The 18316-nt window shown below is 38.1% G+C and overlaps 1 protein-coding gene across 1 annotated transcript; it reads right to left on the reverse strand.

Moving 5' to 3' along the window:
• Positions 1-5561: 5561 nt before the first annotated feature.
• Positions 5562-13108, reverse strand: LOC140230088 (ATP synthase-coupling factor 6, mitochondrial-like). Its single transcript, XM_072310295.1, has 4 exons — positions 12952-13108; positions 7485-7666; positions 6944-7071; positions 5562-6082 (listed from the first exon to the last, which is right to left on the reverse strand). Exons 2-4 carry the CDS (start codon positions 7652-7654, stop codon positions 6051-6053), a joined length of 330 nt encoding a protein of 109 aa, XP_072166396.1. The 5' UTR covers positions 7655-7666; positions 12952-13108; the 3' UTR covers positions 5562-6050.
• Positions 13109-18316: the final 5208 nt, after the last annotated feature.

Here is an 18316-nt window from a genome sequence, read left to right on the forward strand (position 1 = left end):
TAGACAATTCCTGAAATTAAAATGCATGCGAACATTTCTTGTTTTACAGTACACTGTATTTGCACATTAAGCCAAACAGAAATTCTATCCACAAATATTTAACTAACCATAATCCCAATCCTCACATCAAACCAAACCAAAAACCCTATCACAACTCTAACCCTCACAGTAAGTCCGTGGAGGATATAAGACTGGAGCAACTGTCGCAGGAGCAAATGTCACATCACCCCTTGTTTAGATGACTTTTCTGATTGTTATGGTCTTTTCTAAATGTCATGCTGTTTTGCATTTGTTTTCGTTTCCTTTACTTTTGTTTCATTTAGTTTTGATTTGGTAAATTTCACTCGGTCTCACATTTGCTGATATGCTGTTCATGCTATCTACTTCGAGGAAATTCTCCCAAAAGGGTCCGTGTCTCTACTTGGCATCACATATCCCATTGTGAAGAATTGATCCATACTGTACAAGCTGTTATTTTGTGAATTTTGTGAGTCACAGTTGGATCGCAAATTTAACAACATGCGAAAATGTCGCCTTGTACTAGGGTAATAATGCATTTACCATAGCATCAGTGTCAGTTCGCGAAAACAACATCTCCCGAAAATGTCTGTGATCTCATTTGCGAAAATATCTAAGCACAAAAATAACAGCTTATACGGTACACAGAAATAGAAATCAATGTGCAATATAAATGCTAGAGCTCAATAGACCTGTATTACACAAAGAGTTATATAGCGAGATAAAGTTCATGTACTCGTAGAATAGATGCATCATGTATAAATGGAGGTGTGTTGGCTGCCCTGGATTTTCTGAAAGTTTTCTTTCTTCTTGTCATCAAGCAACATAATTCAATGTTTAGGATGTGCTTCCATGTTTAATACCAGGTAATCAACTCCAATATAAATTAATTTGGCTTGATTCTGTTATGGTACATTGCACACTGTAGAATGGACAAAGTGTTTGGTCGAGTTCACTGTCCATAAGACTGACCACTCACTCTGCCAAGAAGGCTTTATACTGGAATTCGTTTTCTGGGACTGGTTATCATTCTCATGGAGTCGTACGTATCTCTCTCATGCGCTTTTAAAACACCATTTGAAAAGTTTGAACGCAAAATGACTTCTCTCCATTCTTCTAAAAGTTGAGATATCATATTTGGTGATTAAAGTTACAAAAAAAAAAAATATAGGGAAAATACTAAGAAAATCTGAGACATTTTAATCGTAACTTTTAAGAATATACCATTATGTATCACTTGAAAGGTTTTATTTTGCTCTGTCTGATGATGGACTTTTTGAAAATAATGCAAAGCCCATTTTGTGATCAAACTCTTGATTTTCTGGAGAAGAAATGACTGTCGTTATCAGAGGTTGAGGTAGCCTTATAGTGGCTATAAGGTCATTGATCACTCCCATATTGTCAGCAGAGTGATTTGCTGTGCAGAAATAAATAAGGTGCGGTTATGGGTCTAGTGGTCGGTGTGCTATGCTTTCAATGATAAGGGCTGGGGTTCAAACCCTGCCACAGCACATGTATCCCTGAGCATAGTGAAGTGTGGTTTGTACATTGATAAGTATTATTATGTACATGTATCACAGGGGATTGATATGCTCAGCAGCATTTTTTCAGTTGAAACTGCCGCAACTTCAGTTTGTGAAGGTGGTGGTCCATAAGATACTTGTGATGTACATGATTGTTTAAACCCCTATTCTGTGGTATGTGTACCATATTCACAGGGCTGCTAACTCTGAATGGGATCAGTAAGAGACTTGCACAATTTACCTAATCCTAACTGTCTCACTCTGATAAAAACCTAGAATTCTCATGCTGAACTCAAAATTAGAAAATGAGAGAAACTTTCCAAAATCTGTGATGTTTTAAATATTTGATACACTGAAGCCGAAATTTCAAGATTTTCCTGTAGGCATACCTTCTTACATGTATAATGTTGAAGTTATGACCGTTCACTTCTTCACCAGATTGCACCTTATGTAATACCCTGTATTGTCAAAATTTTCTATCTTGCAAAAAAAAAAGGGGGGGCGACCCCTTTCACACCATCTTCCTCCCCTTTCACACCATCTCCCTCCCTTTTCACACCATCTCCCTCCCCTTCCCCTTCCTCACTCCAAACTTTCATTCATGGTTGGCAGCCTTGTTTATGTATTTTTTCACTTCAAGATGGATAGCACTAGCATCCAGTCTTACTGGACTGCAGCTGTCCAGCTTTCGCTGCATGGTCCACATGTGAAGGTTCAGCTCAGTATGGAGTTGAACTTGGTCAACTTTCTTCATCCATTCTCTCTTGTTTATTGGCATTGCTGGCACAGCAGCTGTTCAAGGTATATTTTTGTACATAAAGATATAGAAAACAGCTTGCATATACACTCAGAGTAGTTCTGGAAAAATAACCTCTTTTTTCTTTTTATATAGGTGATATACATGTACAATGTGTATGTATGTATTTTGTTGAGATTGTTATGTTGAAAATACAAACACATGGTGCAACATGAGCTTTGCCATGTCTCCACTACAGACCATTTTTTTAATGAAATGTATAAGGGAGATTTTGAGGCACTTGCTGAGGCCAAGTTTTGCCCAATTAATGTGTATTAGAATAAACAACAGGCAAGACAATAATTTCAAGCCTTGGTAAATAGGCATTGGAAGTCAGAAAATGGTTACATTTGTTGTCAGAGATGTGTCACAGAACTCATTTTCTTTGTTCAGTTTTGTTTAGTTTTTTCATTCCGTGTAAGCCTTTTACAATGAACAATTAAAAAGAAAAAAGAAAATCTGCGTTTTGAATGGTAAATCCCAGGCCATTTGTCTAAATTAATCTCTACTACACTCTGATTTTCTTTTTTTTTTTTTTTAAGGTTAGATATTGAATACTTCACATGCAAAAACTTTTAGCTGCTGTCCTATCAGCATCACATAATGCAAAGTCAGCTTTTGTGTCACCCAAAGATGCACATTAAGTTGTACATAATATAAATATATATATATTATATACGTAATATGCCTAAATATAGATGTGACAAGATTGAGAATTTCTGATGTAAATTTGTTGGAAATCTCAGTTTGCTAAATGAGACAGAGAAACAGGTAGAACAAATATTTAAGACTGGGTGCACATAGGCAGTCTGGAAACTTCTCAAATCAGAATTCATTTCATGTCGGAATAGCTAGAGGCAAAGAGGTTATATTTTTGAAGCCGTGTAGACATTTTCTGATATTGCATCTTGCATCTGACATATGACCTTCTTTTCTGTCACTTTCAGAAAGTTTTCATTTGGAATATCTTTTATTGTTTTAATTCAGTCCTTTGATTTTCCACAGGACACTGTGTAGGGTGTAGTTTCTCCACTGGACACATGCCCACACTGTCCGTTTGTTCCTTTTAATTTTCTCCACTCAAGTTATGAACTCTGACAATTGCTAAAAAAGTATGGAGTTTTTATTCACATTTTTGTTACATAATGCTAGTTGGACTGTTTAGGCTGTACATGGACTGTTGCAAGATTATGCACTTGTAATGAGAAAATATACGACTGTATTATTTTCTAGGGAATCTTCTGTGTTTTGATGTGGAATTTAGATCAATAAAATTGATAGAAATTTTTGCTTTACATCTGTTGGTTTTGGTTGTCATGTGTGTCTGTGACTCATTAATCCATGCAAGCACACACCCCAATACAGTGTACATATGTACTTTATGCTTGATGTCATGTGGAGCTGCATACTTTATTTCTCATGGAGGTTTAGTTGATGTTGGGGGGAGGGGAATTGGGCATTTATTTTTTTATTTATTTACTTTTTTTTTTTTTTTGCGCAGTACCTATAGTAATACACACTCCCTCATGTGAATTGCCAAAGCTATTGGCAACTGACAGATCTCTTTGCCTACTTTTCAGCAACAATAGTATCTAAAACATGAATACCATTAAGTCAAGTTGCAATCAATTGCAAATTTGCAATCAGTTGCAGGATTTGCAATACATTTTGGGGAGTTGCAATGATTGCAACTCTCTTGTAACACCCCCTTAGTATGACAAACACAAGCATCATGTCCTTCACATATACAGTGCACTCCTGTTGTAATGAACACAATGTTACATAACAAAATTGCCGTTACTATGAAGTAAAAATTCAGGCCACAACATTGTCCACTCTGTGTATTTTGTTTGCTTGTTCAGTTATTTTGTTCCGCTCAAGGACTACTTTACAAAGGGGTCCACTATACACTGATCTACATTCTATCGTTGCCACAGATACCATGTATGAAACATGTATACAGTGGACTCCCTTTTTATGTAACAAAGTCCTCGAAACTGGCAGTTTTCTTTTATATTGAAATTTCGTTTCAACTGAACAAATTTCAATTTCTTTATAACCAGTATTCTGTTAACATGGTGCTCGTTATAATGGGAGTGCACTGTACTATGGAAGCAGTTAACTTGTACAAGGTTCTGCAACAAACTGACCAACCAACCACCAACATTCACCCCTTTCAAACTTCATCTGATTTTGAGTACAGTACATCATCAAATGAATAAAATGCATGACTATGGCACTTATTAAACAAAATAATGTTGCCTCTTCAGGCATAATACATAACTTGAAATTTCAATGGGCGTACACATGAATAGTTTTCCAAAGTGATTATATTTTCCCTGCAGGCACAGCATTACAAGGGATTATCTAGTCTCGAGCGGAAAATATAACTGAACTACAATGGGGACTGTTGAATGTTATCTTACAATGATACATAAGGCAACATAGGTTTTATGTTACTGTATACACCTCACTTTATTCTAGCCTTGGCAGCTGGTATGATTCTGGATGTGATGACACTGCTTGCAATAATATGATTTTAATCCACACTGTACTGACTACATTACGGCCAATCATCTTCCAGTGTTCATGCATACCATCTACTATCAGTTGTATTATTGTCTCAAGCAACCTCAAGCAGGAAGGGAAAAAAAATATATTTATATATATCTTGGAACTTTCCACGTGTTGGGACTTCAAATGTTGTAATTATAAGAAGAAAGAGTCTGAAATACGCCATGGATCCAACGAGAATTTTTTTATTACAAAATTTTCGGTCTGCCTCGGAACTTCGTCAGTGTTGAGACAATCATAGTCTTTACACTGACGAAGGTCTGAGGCAGACCGAAAATTTTGAAATAAAAAAAACTTCTCATTGGATCCATGGCGTACTTGAGACTCTTTCTTCTTATAATTATATATATATATTATATATATATACAATGTATACAGTGGACTCCCATTATAATGAAGTCCTCGGGACCAGCAGTTTTCATTCATTATATTTAAATTTCAAAATAAGCAAAGAAATGAGAAATAAAAGTATAGAGCAGATAATGTCGAGATCTGAACTTTTACTTCCTTGTAACCGGGATTTCGCTATAACCGTGTTTGTTATAATGGGATTGCACTGTACTGCATTCATCCATCTCTCAAAGATTCTTGACCAACTCACATTCAATACATGACAACACCAGAGTACAGTAAATTATAGCAAGGCAAACTTTGTTGTCAGTCAATAAAATATTTATTAACTATGAATTGGATCATATAACAAATATCATATGTTATTGTCATATAACATCTACACAGCAAGACTTCCCCAAATTTACAATATCAAAGGTTTCTTCCATGAAGATAGTAAGGGGAATCCGGGAAGTGCAAATTAATTTGCACAAGTGGGAGGAAAAAATTCAAAAATGAAAAGAAAAGAAGTCTAAATGTCCTGTCATCACTCCATCAATTGTATTTAACAACTTTTCTATCTTGCAGGCATTCAAGGAAGTGATATCCGCATGAACCCCTCCTTGGGTATGGTTCAGGTTGGCTTTCAATTTTCTGATTGTGGGCAATGCCAAATGACCGATATATCTGGCAAAAGGACAGTAATGGTGTTGTTATGAAAAAAATTGATATTGCGGTGTTGCAGTCTTCACAGCCCATGGGCGGTGATGATTCCCCCATGCTTGTTCATCTGTACATGGTTGCAGTTTTCATTTCTTCTCTTCCGCTGAGAAGTCGATTTCTGTGGAGGTGGAAAAAGCAAAAACAGGTCATTGCCATATGTTTTTCTTTTTACTCACACATTGAAAAAAACAAAACAAAACAAAACAAAAATCATCCAGGTCATACATGGACAAAGCCAACTAAAAGAAAGTGAAGCATGCACTTCAGTTGGAAAATTGTACCATTTTAGAATACCAGTACTACTGGTAAATATTCTTTCTGACAGCAAAAGCTTGACCAAGCCTTGCTTAACATAGCATGAAGTATCGCCTGCTACTTGGATTCCAAGCATAGCTAATACAGTGCACTCTACATAAAATGAACATGGTTACAGCAAACATCTGGTTTAATAGAATGAAGTATAAATTCAGGTCCCAGCGTTATTTGCTCTATGTTTGTCATTATTTATATGTTCAGGTACAACAAAATTTCAATACATGTATATACAAAAGAACATGATTGGTTCCTCTGGAGTCTGGACTTCCTTTTTAATGGGAAGATGTAGATTAAAACAGCTGACAACAGCATACTTGCAGGAAAAAAAAAAAGTCACGATTTCACAATTACTCAATTGGCTTTTGCCAATTATCAGTACTCACAGACACTTTGCTGACTCCAAAAGTAATTCTACAATCTGCCAATGGACCAATAAAGTACTTAATCATTGTTTACAGGAAATTAATTTTTGGCTAATGACACAAACACAAAGCAATTGTCGTTCTCATACAAGAACAAATCTTACTGAATCACAACAGCATAGAATTTGGACACATTACAGAAACCCCAAACAAACAAAACACAAAAGCCCAGCTAGGTTTTCCCCTTCAGAGCTTGGCCTAAACTGGTGACATTAGTTTAGTAAGGCACTCGGTGGTCTTACCTTTAAATTGAAATGTGGGAAATGCTGTCATGTCTCCTCCACCAAACATCTTGGCAAGCTTGGACTGTTCTGCTGCCATGTCCTTCTCGATCTCAGGGTTTGAGTCCACCAGTTTGCCCCCAGCAGCCCTACAGAGAAGGGGGGGGGGGGTGAAGGAAGAGTGTAGTTTGAATGCACTGTGATTTTCCTTTTTCCTTTTTTTTTTAAAGTGTGATCTAAACATTACTGTATGTTATTAGGACTTTTTAAAGGTAGGCGTATGGGTTTCATGACAATCAAAATATCCACTTCATTGGCTACCTACCTCTGGTGTTTTTTTCTTTCATCACCACTTGTATACATGTACATTGTATTTCCTTTTGCAGTTAATATAGACACATTCAATGACATTAGATATTTTTTTTTTGTGAAATGCCACAAAATATTTTCTCACTTCACACAGATAACTGGTACATTGTATGCACAAATTGTACATTACATGAAAAATTGCAACTTCTCAAACAAAAGTGATAACAGCCTGCCTAGTCAGTCATGCTCTTACTTCTTCTTGTTGCCATATTCCCTGATCTTGTCTACAAACAACTTCTGCACGGGATCTGATGGTGCTTTAGCCTTTGCGAGGAGGACGGAGCTTGCGCCAAGGTTCCGCCTGACGATGACAGTCAGCGCTGGCCTGGCCTGGGGCCCTAGTCTTAGCACCTGCTGAAGCATGCTGGCTGTAATCTGCAGAGTACAAGAACATTAGAATGATTCAGATGTAACATGCAAACATGTACAGTAACGATACATTGAGTCGCGAGTTACAAAATTTTGTACATTGTAGATGGTCCATAGAGCAACCACAACAGAGAATGACACGGTGATGAAGTTTCTCCATCTGGCCATGCTGTATAACTGTATGTACACATAACACTTATGCCTGCCACATTCTACCCCCCCCCCCTTTTTTTTACTGTGTAGAAACTGTTGGAGAGTGTACTTACTCCAAAGCTACCAAGTCTCACGCATTGTGAATGAGACTCAAGCATTTAGGGTCTGTCTCACGATCTCACCCATGGCACCCATTTTTCGCTTGCATCGAGAGCATAGCTTAAAGGATTAAAGTGAGAGTTGCAATTGAAGTCATATTTCCCTTTTGTCTTTCAAAATAAGTAAAAAATAATCACTTACATGCAAGTATGCACCATCTTGCACCATTAAGATCTGAAAATTGAAAAAGCTCCCTATCGTGGTAGGGCGGACACCCCCTCCCACACTCTCCCCTCGTTCAGTCGGTTCGCTCCCTCGCTCATGCACATGCGCCCGCGCCGAGATGCTGAGTCATGAAAATCTCACTCACAGATTTTTTTTTTTTTTAACTTGGCATAATATACATTGTATGGTACTCCCAAACATGTATTTGTGATCAGCTCTCATGAGCAACACAACATATACTTTGCTGATAAAATGATAAAAAGTGGGTTGATAAAACATGACCAGTTCCTGAAATCACTGATGCCAGTGATCTTTGAATTTAAGACAAAATGATGCCGAGCTAACATCTCCTTGTGGCATCTTCCTATACCTAGAGCTTGGTCAAATTAACAACACTGTACAATATGAAGACAATGCACTATTCGACTTGTTATACTTCATATCATTGGATCATATCAAAATCGACTTCTCTAAATTCTAATGAAAAAAGAGAATGCTACGGACACAATTCTTCATCCTGTATCCATGTAGATACAGCATCTTGAATTCCGCGACAACAACAAAGAGCACCAAAAGTGCAAGAGGAATGATAAAAATGTCAGTTAATTATGGAAATTTAAACACAAAATTGCTTTTCAAGAAGTGAACCTATCAATGTTTCCCACCCAATCTAGCTTTTAGAAGGGTGACCAGATTCATTCGCTGCCCCCTGGGGTACAGTCTACATTCCAAAACCACAAATACTGATGTATAAATATACAACACTGGTCCAATATTTGATTCCAATGCTTTTTCTGTGATTTTGGTACAGTTTGGTTGTGTGGAATTCAAGATAGATTACTCTAGATACTTCTCTCCAGTACTACTCTCCTCGTAACCCAATGGGGTTTTATTGTTCAGCTGAAAATGTGGGAGCACCCAGACAAAAAAAAAAAAAAAAAAGAATGAAGAAGACACAACTACAAGCCCAATTGATACATTCAGCTCGTCAACATATCCGTTAGCCAATCACAAGCGAGGTAGATTTCTATGTGTTTTATTAAAACATGTACGTCCTATACGTGATTGGCTAACGGATTCAAAATGGCGACTTACAGCTAGGGACTACGTGATGTTGCAATCTTGATACAAATTTTTGTGATATAACCTAGTTACTTTTTTTGAATGCACAATGTGGGAAAGTTGCCCCAAGCATTGCTGCATGCTGTGTCATGTCATGTCAAACTTGTTTGAATGTTAACCCGTTCCTTCCGCAATTCTCTGAGTGCCTTTAATGCCCCCAAACGAGATTCTTTTCGCCCGTCGACAGAGAGGCACTCGGGTTGGTAATCCAGCTCTATGAAGGCAGTCAAGCGGTTCATTGTGTCCCCCTTTCTACGGTTAACTACGTGTGCCCGTGAACAAAAGAAATATCGATCGGGTGCGAAGTATGAATAGAGAGTGCGCTGATGAGCTCTCAGAATCTTTTGTTCTACACAAAACCAGGTACCTGAATGAGGTGACTGGGGTCAGCGAACCCGCATTTCTAACTGATCTCAGCCTTGATCATTATGTACATGTTCGTACGAGTTTACAGCAGAATAAGCAAAAAACTAAATCAGGAAAAGGTACATAATACTGTAAAACCCCCTTTTTTAAAACAGCAGGAGAGCAAATCCTGATAGAACAAACTCTGATCTTTTTATCAAACCCACTTTTCTGAGCATTTTAACACAAAGAAACATGAATTTAGGCCACTGAAGCAGGCACCCTTGTCTTCATTTTGGGAACCTGGTAAACCAGGTTCCCGTATATCAGTTGCTCCCACGGGAACCTGGTAAACCAGGTTCCCGTAAGGAAAGCTGTTTGAAATTGGGTTTATGGTAATGTTTGGTCTGTGCGCAACCACTGGCAGCGCATCCCTACAGGAGCCAGTATACAAATAGCCTTCGGTCTGTACAGGAGGGGATTCATGAAGCCAGATGCAGTCTAAACGGAACATATCCCCAATGATCAGATAGAGATCTTTCGGTCAAGGGAGCGCCTTGATTAAACAGAAACAAACATAAAATCAAACACCTCTAAAATAGTTCGCCAGCAACAGCCAGCAATAGGCAAGCTTTGTATTATTCATGCAGCGTGTTTCTGTGGGCACACACAGCTTGTTCTCCATGGCCATAGGACCTAAAGTACATGTGATGTATTATGTAAGTTAGCCTGACCAGATGCCATGCGTTAGCACGCCGTTTGACGGTCTGTGATACACCAATCTACTAAACCCCTCGAACACGGCCACACAATAACAAAACTGTTGAAATATTTCTACATTCCTTTCGCAAATTTTACGAATCACTCACGTGAATTGAGATGTTTGGACTATGAGCATGGTATATCAGTCCATAGCGAGCCCTCACGCAACATACACTGAGCAAAAAGTCCAATCTTAACCTGGAATGCTTTGATCATCGCTGGGCCATTCAAAATACACATTTGTGCTGTAAATCCTTCCCAGCTGTGAACAAAGCAAATCGCGCTGCTAACGTTAGAGTTTGTACGCCCACATGGTCGACAGTGCCCCCTTTGCCCATCATTTTGCAGTGCTGCACCGACATTTTGAATCATTTCTGCAATTTCTACGATTTCTGCGGCATACAAGATTAAAAAGGTGTCATTTTTGGTACGGTACGTAAGTTGTGAAATATGTCAATATCGATAGCTTAAAGATAATAAAAAGTTTTGGTACCTCAAAAGCTTCCCTGAATTTCCTTGTCTTGGTTTGTGTTTCAGGTTAAAGTACGTTGTCTGTGAGAATTACTCGCCCCAAAGTGCTCTCATGTCTTAGTAATCATGCAATAATGGTTTCGTACCAGAGCTGACGCTGTACAGCGTCGATAAATATTGTACGAAACCACTGACTGCGACCAGCAGCGTGCAGCCCATTGTACGCATAGCTAACTGCGACCAGCAGCCCCATACGCATAGCGTAATGGGGCTTCGCATTGTAGCATTCAGGATCGTGACAGAATTAGTATCGCGGGTAAATGTCAACTTAAAATCCAAAAATTTCTTCGATTTGAAGACTTACCAATTAAGTTGAAGTATTGAAAACAGGCTTCGAACAACGTTTGGTTCTGCCAATAGTCCCTTTCTGTTCGAATTGATGACTGAATGTGACTCGGTCGAGAGGACCTTGGGAGAGCTACATACACTGGATACCATGGCCAGCGCATGCGCACACAAACAAATCCGTTCATGGATTTGAAATTGGTGTGCATGTGATGTGTTCGCATGCACTGGCTGTAGTATTCAGTGTACTGTATGTAGCTCTCCTGAGGTCCTGTCGACCGAGTCACATTCAGTCATCAATTCGAACAGAAAGGGACTATATAGGCAGTACCAAACGTTGCCCGAAGCCTGTTTTCAATACTTCAACTTAATTGGTAAGTCTTCAAATTGAGGAATTTATGGGATTTTAAGTTGACAGTTACCCTGCGATACTAAATCTGTCATGATCCTGAATGCTACAATGCGAAGCCCGATTACGCTATGCGTATGGGACTGCTGGTCGCTATGCGTATGGGGCTGCTGGTCGCTATGCGTATGGGGCTGCTGGTCGCAGTTAATTGCATGATTACTAAGACATGAGAGCACTTTGGAGCGAGTAAGTCTCACAGTGTTAGTTATATGAAAGGTACTTTAACCTGAAACACAAACTAAGACAAGGAAATTCAAGGACACTTTTGAGGTACCAAAACTTTTTATTATCTTTAAGTCGTAAAGATGGTAGCTAAATAGATAAAGTTTTCATTTTATGTCGTCTGAGTAACAAAATATGGTGCAGTAATTTCAAAATAGACTCGGCGCCCCAGAATTATACGATTACGTAGTGTCCACTCGGTACAGCCCTGTCGCGACTTAGATCCTTCTACACAGTTTTACAAGAACAAGCCTACACTACAGTTTACACTTGTGTACAGTGACAGGGGTGTGTATAGAGTGTAGTTCCATGCAAGTGTGTGTGGATACATTGTACATGTACTGTATGTGTCGTAAACACGAGTGTGGCTGTACCCACGACTCGGGCCATGACTCCCACCTCACTCGATTGTGTGGCTGAATGTTCATTCTAAGCGTGTGGTTGTATACACTCACTCACTAACTTACGCTGCCTTGTCAGTCATGCTGGTCTGCTTGTGGGGAAATAATTTTACATAAATTTGCAAAACAAAGCGTAAAGTTAACGATAGCTGGTGCTGTGCAGCATATGGGAATATGCTAACGCTAGGCCTACTTTGAGTAAATTACTGAATGAAACTCACACCTGGACTGGTGCTATTGTTGGCCGAAATTTCAACCTCTGACTCGAGTACAGAATTCAGAGCCAAGAAAAATAAAAATAAAAACGTCGGAGAAATGATACGATGCATTATGCCATTACACCCCTCCTATCGTAGGTTGCCTACCTGCTTATTGCGGCCACCATGATCACTGCATGATGCATGCGTACATATGTACGAATGTACAATGTACTGACCTACTGTCATGTCTAGCCTGACCAGACTGCTGTGCTGTCGCTTCACGACGACAGCGGCTGAGCTGCGTGTACTCGTAGTTATTTCATTTCTAGAATCTAGTGCCAGTCAACGGCGGTGCAGTGCTTCATCAAGTTCTACTGTTTGTTTCGTCCTCGGCCGTTGTAGCTGGTTTTGCGCGAGAAATACATGTAGATATCAATCGTAAAATACATGTATAGTTTCACGTACAAATGTTTATAAAATATACAAGGAATACCGTGTGAAAAATCATGACTATTTGTGAAAAAGACACAAATTTACCTGAGTTTTCCCTGAAACCGAACAGACCACCTCGTCGCATCGGGTTGTACCGTCGGCTGTTTTGATTTCACCGTTGATGGCGCGCCGGCGCAGTCTCTAAGAGGTCCGGGGTCCGTTTCATGAAGCTATCACATAAAAGCTATCACATAAATCTTAAAATGGCCAAGCCGCTCCTAAGCTATAGGAGAGACTTTCACTGAGAAGTAAAAACCATTTCACGAAGTCTCTCCTAAGCTAGGAGAGACTTTAATTTTTTCAATCGTCATGTTCGAGGGTAATACTAATTAACATATCATTAGCATATAATTAACTTTTTCTCCCTATTGTGTTACATGCGTTGAGCACTCGCTACATAGACATAGCACGTATACACACAGTGTATACAGCGCAGAGGCAACAGATCTACGACGGAGGCAGGATCCTAGAGGCTAAGTTGCATTATACACCGCTACCAGTATATATTTCTATTAGTGAGTATATTTAAAGCTGTCTACAATTGAAAAGTAATGCATGTGGATTCATAATGTGATATTATTTGGATATATTTTTGTTCGAATCTTCTACAATTCTCCAAAGGGCTAGCTAGATGTAGATCTAATCTTACCGGTAGTAGCGTTATCACAATAGTCCCACGTACGCACATCGCCGTTTGTTTGAATGACCAAATGGCCAGCTGAGTTAGGTAGTTTGTTACTTAGCATAGGATTGGTAGGGTCTACTACAACTTCTACAAGTAATAGTGAAATGTTTGTGGGTTGATTTTGATGATATATTTAGCGTGCAGATATTTCATGAGAGCAATTGCCCGATTTGTTCATGTATGGGTGAATTGCAGGTATAACTTAAGGCCTGAATAGTGAAGGGATCGAAGAAGAATGAATAATTACACTGTCACTAGCTGTGTGGATAGTATTCAGAAGTGATACAAATTTTCCGTTTTGTGTCAAATCGACAGGAAAAATCTGTTGTTGTTTTTTCAGTCTAGAAAATCTAGGTTATTTTGTCCAACAGAATATGGGCCTAGCCTACTTAGCCCTAACTATACACAGCCCAGTCGTCGCTGTACATACGTAGCGCGACAGCTGTATTCGCGTAGCGTATTAACAGCGTCTGGTCGGGCTAACTTAGCCCTAGCCTAAGCCTAATGTTTTTTAGGCCCTAACGTGAACTTATAGCATTAGCATTTACACTACAGAGAACCAGCTGTAAGTTACCTGTGTCCTTGTTACTTTTACAAGTCCTAATGTTACCATCTAACGTTACTCAATAGGTCTACAACAAAAACTTGTAAAATACTAGGGGTTTAATGGAGTACTTATAATAACAGCGACCAGCCCGAACGCAAAGCACTTTGTACAACTAACAGGGAGTGCCCTGGGGTTAGGGCAGGTAGTACTATCTGGAGAGTCTGACAGTGGTTAGACTAACTAGATCTAGTAGTAGTAATACCTACATGTAGGTCCAGGTCTACACAGAATATGAATTGGAAACCATGGTTCAGATCTTGGTTCAGACTTGAAAGCTATCTTCCACAATTCTAAGTGCATACAGCACTGTAAGTGTAATCGCAATGCATGTGTCACAATAAGATAGAGAATGATGTTCACCTAAATTCATTGGCATGGAACCTCTAGAATTCTACTGCTAAACTACCAGGTGTCTATAGATCTAGAATCCATTGGTATAGTGATCCTGAGTAGCACCTACTGACCTAGATACTACTTAACCAGTGTATACCAAAAGTATAACCAGACTAGACCCTCAGCCTTGGTATTCTTAAACATAAAGATAAGTAGGCCTATCACTCATCAGTAAGGAAGTAAATAGGTCTTCTAAACAGTGCTATCTATCTAGGCAGTTAGTAGATTCTATAGGTCCATACTCCGATGCTAGTACCGCTTACACAACTTCTTTTAGCAATTTAATTGATGATGATGACATGACAACAGTTGATGATCAGAGTCAGACTGTGGCTGCATCTCAGGCTGTAACTGTGATCAACCCGAATGTGAAGCCACAGTACAGCTGGTCCTACCAGATCTTAGGTAGATGTAGACCTTGCAACGTGGATGCCTATTGACAAGATCTAGAACCTCAAGAAATCATAATACCCCAAACTATAGGCTTACACATGTTGAATTGAGACAACTCAAATACTAGTAGTATGTCTTTTAATCATCCCCCAAAAAATAATAATATAAGGTCCTTTATATATTTAAACTGCAAAAACATGTGAACTGATTTCAAATTTCATGCAGATTCTAGATATTGTGTGTAAAATCTTGTATAATCAAACAACATTTTGAAAACACACTTTCTATTTTGTATTCACATTTTTAATTATAATGTTAGATATGGAACATCAGTCAGACTGCTACAATCAGACTTCTGCATCTCATAAAGCCCAGAGTCAGTTGCTGAACTTCACTGAACACAGAACCAAACTGCTGAACATCCATCTTCTCCACAGCTAGACTGCTACTGAACTTCGTAGAGAGTTATATACCAGCATGGTCACCTTCAACAGAATGCAAGTATTTTAGCTTATAATACTATTTTAGCAGACAACATATCTGTATATTTTCAAATACTACAATTGCAACATTATTTTCATTTGGACATCAAATTGTCTCTGGATTTTTAGTTGAATAGTGTTAGACAGGAAATATTGAAAACAATGTTTGCTGTAATGTCCATCTTGGTAATTGAAACAAACATTCTTATCCAGTGAATAGTGACCCTTCTAGAAACAACTGTTTTTTGCATTTTTTTTTTATTTCACTATCTGTAGAATATTACATACTGATCCAATTGAAAAGAGATAATTCATGGAAGGGGGGGGGGGGTATCTGCATGTCTACATGTATCAAGCTCCTGAAACAAACTTTAGCAGTCACGTTATCTTAATATTGTAGGCCTTACTATGATTGCTTATTTACCCTTTCCCTTTTCTAGTATCAAAACAACCTCATGCTCTTACAATGTTTGAAACAAGAATATTCGACATAGCTAATCATTTTAAACTGTGAAAAGTCCTATTTACAGCTTATGGATCAGTAGATACTAGTGAATTCAGTCTTTCAAAATCAATGGTAGGGCTTTTCAATTTGATTGCTATAGCTTGTTATAGCAAAGGCAAAGCACCCATCTCTAACATACTTTCTAATGTCCCATGTCCTGCACTATTGTTTTGTTTGTAAGATGTTAACTGTTCTTGTATATTGAATAAACTCCAAACAGCCAAGGACCAGACAACATGTGAACTTCATCCACTTCAGAGTTAAGGACAGGGGGCAAGATGCAAATGGAAAAGTCAAGTGACAGTGTCATGGATATTCCACCATCTTCATTTGGTGTGTTAAATGATTATTTTTAGCTATTGAAGCAAGTTGAGAAATCATGTTATCTTGATCTCTACAGTTGGCAGCAAAATTAGTCAACCCCTCTCTTGCATGTTGGACACTCTGGCATAATGAATTACATTATAACTGAGATTATTTCTAAATCATACAAGTGGTGATCAGATAGTTTGCTACAAGTAAAAAACAGATCAGTAGCCTTTGATTTGCATATAGTTACAAACTTTGATCATTCATGTATAAAGAGATATGGTCCAGTGAGCACATTATGGTCATTTTCAGTCCTTTCAGTGATCACTGAAATGCTTCGTTGAATATGGTTTCACTCAATGTTTTGATAGGTGACACAATATGATGGAATTTGATGTCGGATTCTTAATATTTGAATTGGCATTTTTCATTGTACAAAATATTTAAATGAACTAATTTCTAGTGAAAGTTGCCACCATAGAGTTTGTACAGAGGTTTAGCCATGATATTAATAATTCAAAGTTTAAGTCATGTCAAAATGAATATAACCCAATGAAATGCTAAGAGTTATGTATAGAATGGCAAGATACTATTTAAAATTCCATAAAAACAAAAGAAATTATTCGTTATCATCAGACCATAACACGTCATGCTTCAGTGATCACAGAAAGGTCTGAAATGACCATAATGTACTTATTTGACCTTATCTCTTCATGCATGAATGATCAAAGTTTCTAACTATATGCAAATCAAAGATTATTGATCAGGTAGGCATTTGTCATAAACTATCTGTTCACCATATTTTGTATATGATTTAGTAATTGTAATGTTATCTATTTTGCCATAGTGTCCATAATGCAAGGGGGGTTAATAATTCTGCTGCCAACTGAATAAAGTGAATGCTTGTTATTAATTTCCCCTCTCATTCATTACTAAAATTACTTCACACTCTTACAATTTGCTAACAGGGGCTCATTACATAGTGATTCAAACTTTGAAAACTGGCAATTACAACTTGTCGTTCACATAATATATCTTAGAAAATTGATATTCATTAATGAACATTTTGTTGTTACTGCTTGTTTTAATAAAGATGTACACTCATCTGAAATATTTTCCAACTATCCCATTTGTGCATCCGATGTTTCTGTTTGTATGGTATTTAACTGCCCTTATATTTGCACACCAAAAGGCCTAAAGAGAGCTGAACCTCACCAAGCCCTTGGGACTGACAACTGCAGCTGAACTTCAACCAGGTCAGAGTCAGACTGCAATTGGACTACGAACTGTATAGCAGCATCTTATCTACGACAGAACACAGGTATGCATTTCTCAAATTAAACTTGAAAGTATAAAGATTTTACAAAATAAACAACTTGAATAACAGTTGAAAAAAGGCAACCTCTGTTGATGACATATCAGTTACAGGTAATTCGGTCTTTCTTATTTTAGGAATTATTGTAGACTTGGTGGACAAACAATGTCACCTCTATATGTGAACTGTTCCACACGAGAAATGAAGAGATTAGTGCATTCATACACCCCAGTTGGGAGTTGATTTAATGTTTATGTCTATATCAGCCACAATTGGGAATTCAGTACGGCTCACAAGAGTTGATTAATGCACTGACATAGCAATGCAGCTGACTTGTTGCATAACCCATTGAATCATCTTTCTGTTTATTTTGGAACTCCCAGCTTGCCTGACATAAGTTACAATCCTTTCTAAAAAAAGTCATATAAGTCTCTACTGACATGAATGAATGACATTATGTCAGATGAGTGTTTTAAGTCACAATCACATTTTCATTTTGAGTCTGTGTCACACCTTTTTTGTTCATCAGGAAGAATCCGATACACTAATTCTTGTGTATGACAACCCAGACGATTTTCTTTGTTTTTTGTTTTTTCCTTGATGCTGTTAAACTGTTGCTAATATACTGTATATGAAATTGCTGACAAGCAGCTCTGTGTAATGATATGTGTGGTAGTCGTGTGTGTATTCATTCAACTGTACACCCACATGTTACCACTCT

The sequence above is a fragment of the Diadema setosum genome, chromosome 6, assembly GCF_964275005.1.
Source record: "Diadema setosum chromosome 6, eeDiaSeto1, whole genome shotgun sequence".
NCBI lineage: Eukaryota > Metazoa > Echinodermata > Echinoidea > Diadematoida > Diadematidae > Diadema > Diadema setosum.

Bases quoted from the DNA above. Each gene is read 5' to 3' on its own strand.
- LOC140230088 (XM_072310295.1), bottom strand. From the start codon at position 7,654: ATGCTTCAGCAGGTGCTAAGACTAGGGCCCCAGGCCAGGCCAGCGCTG. The intron at 7,072-7,484 runs GTAAGAGCATGA...CCTTCTCTGTAG, and splicing joins GAATATGGCAACAAGAAGAA to GGCTGCTGGGGGCAAACTGG. The intron at 6,083-6,943 runs GTAAGACCACCG...CCACCTCCACAG, and splicing joins TCCCACATTTCAATTTAAAG to AAATCGACTTCTCAGCGGAA.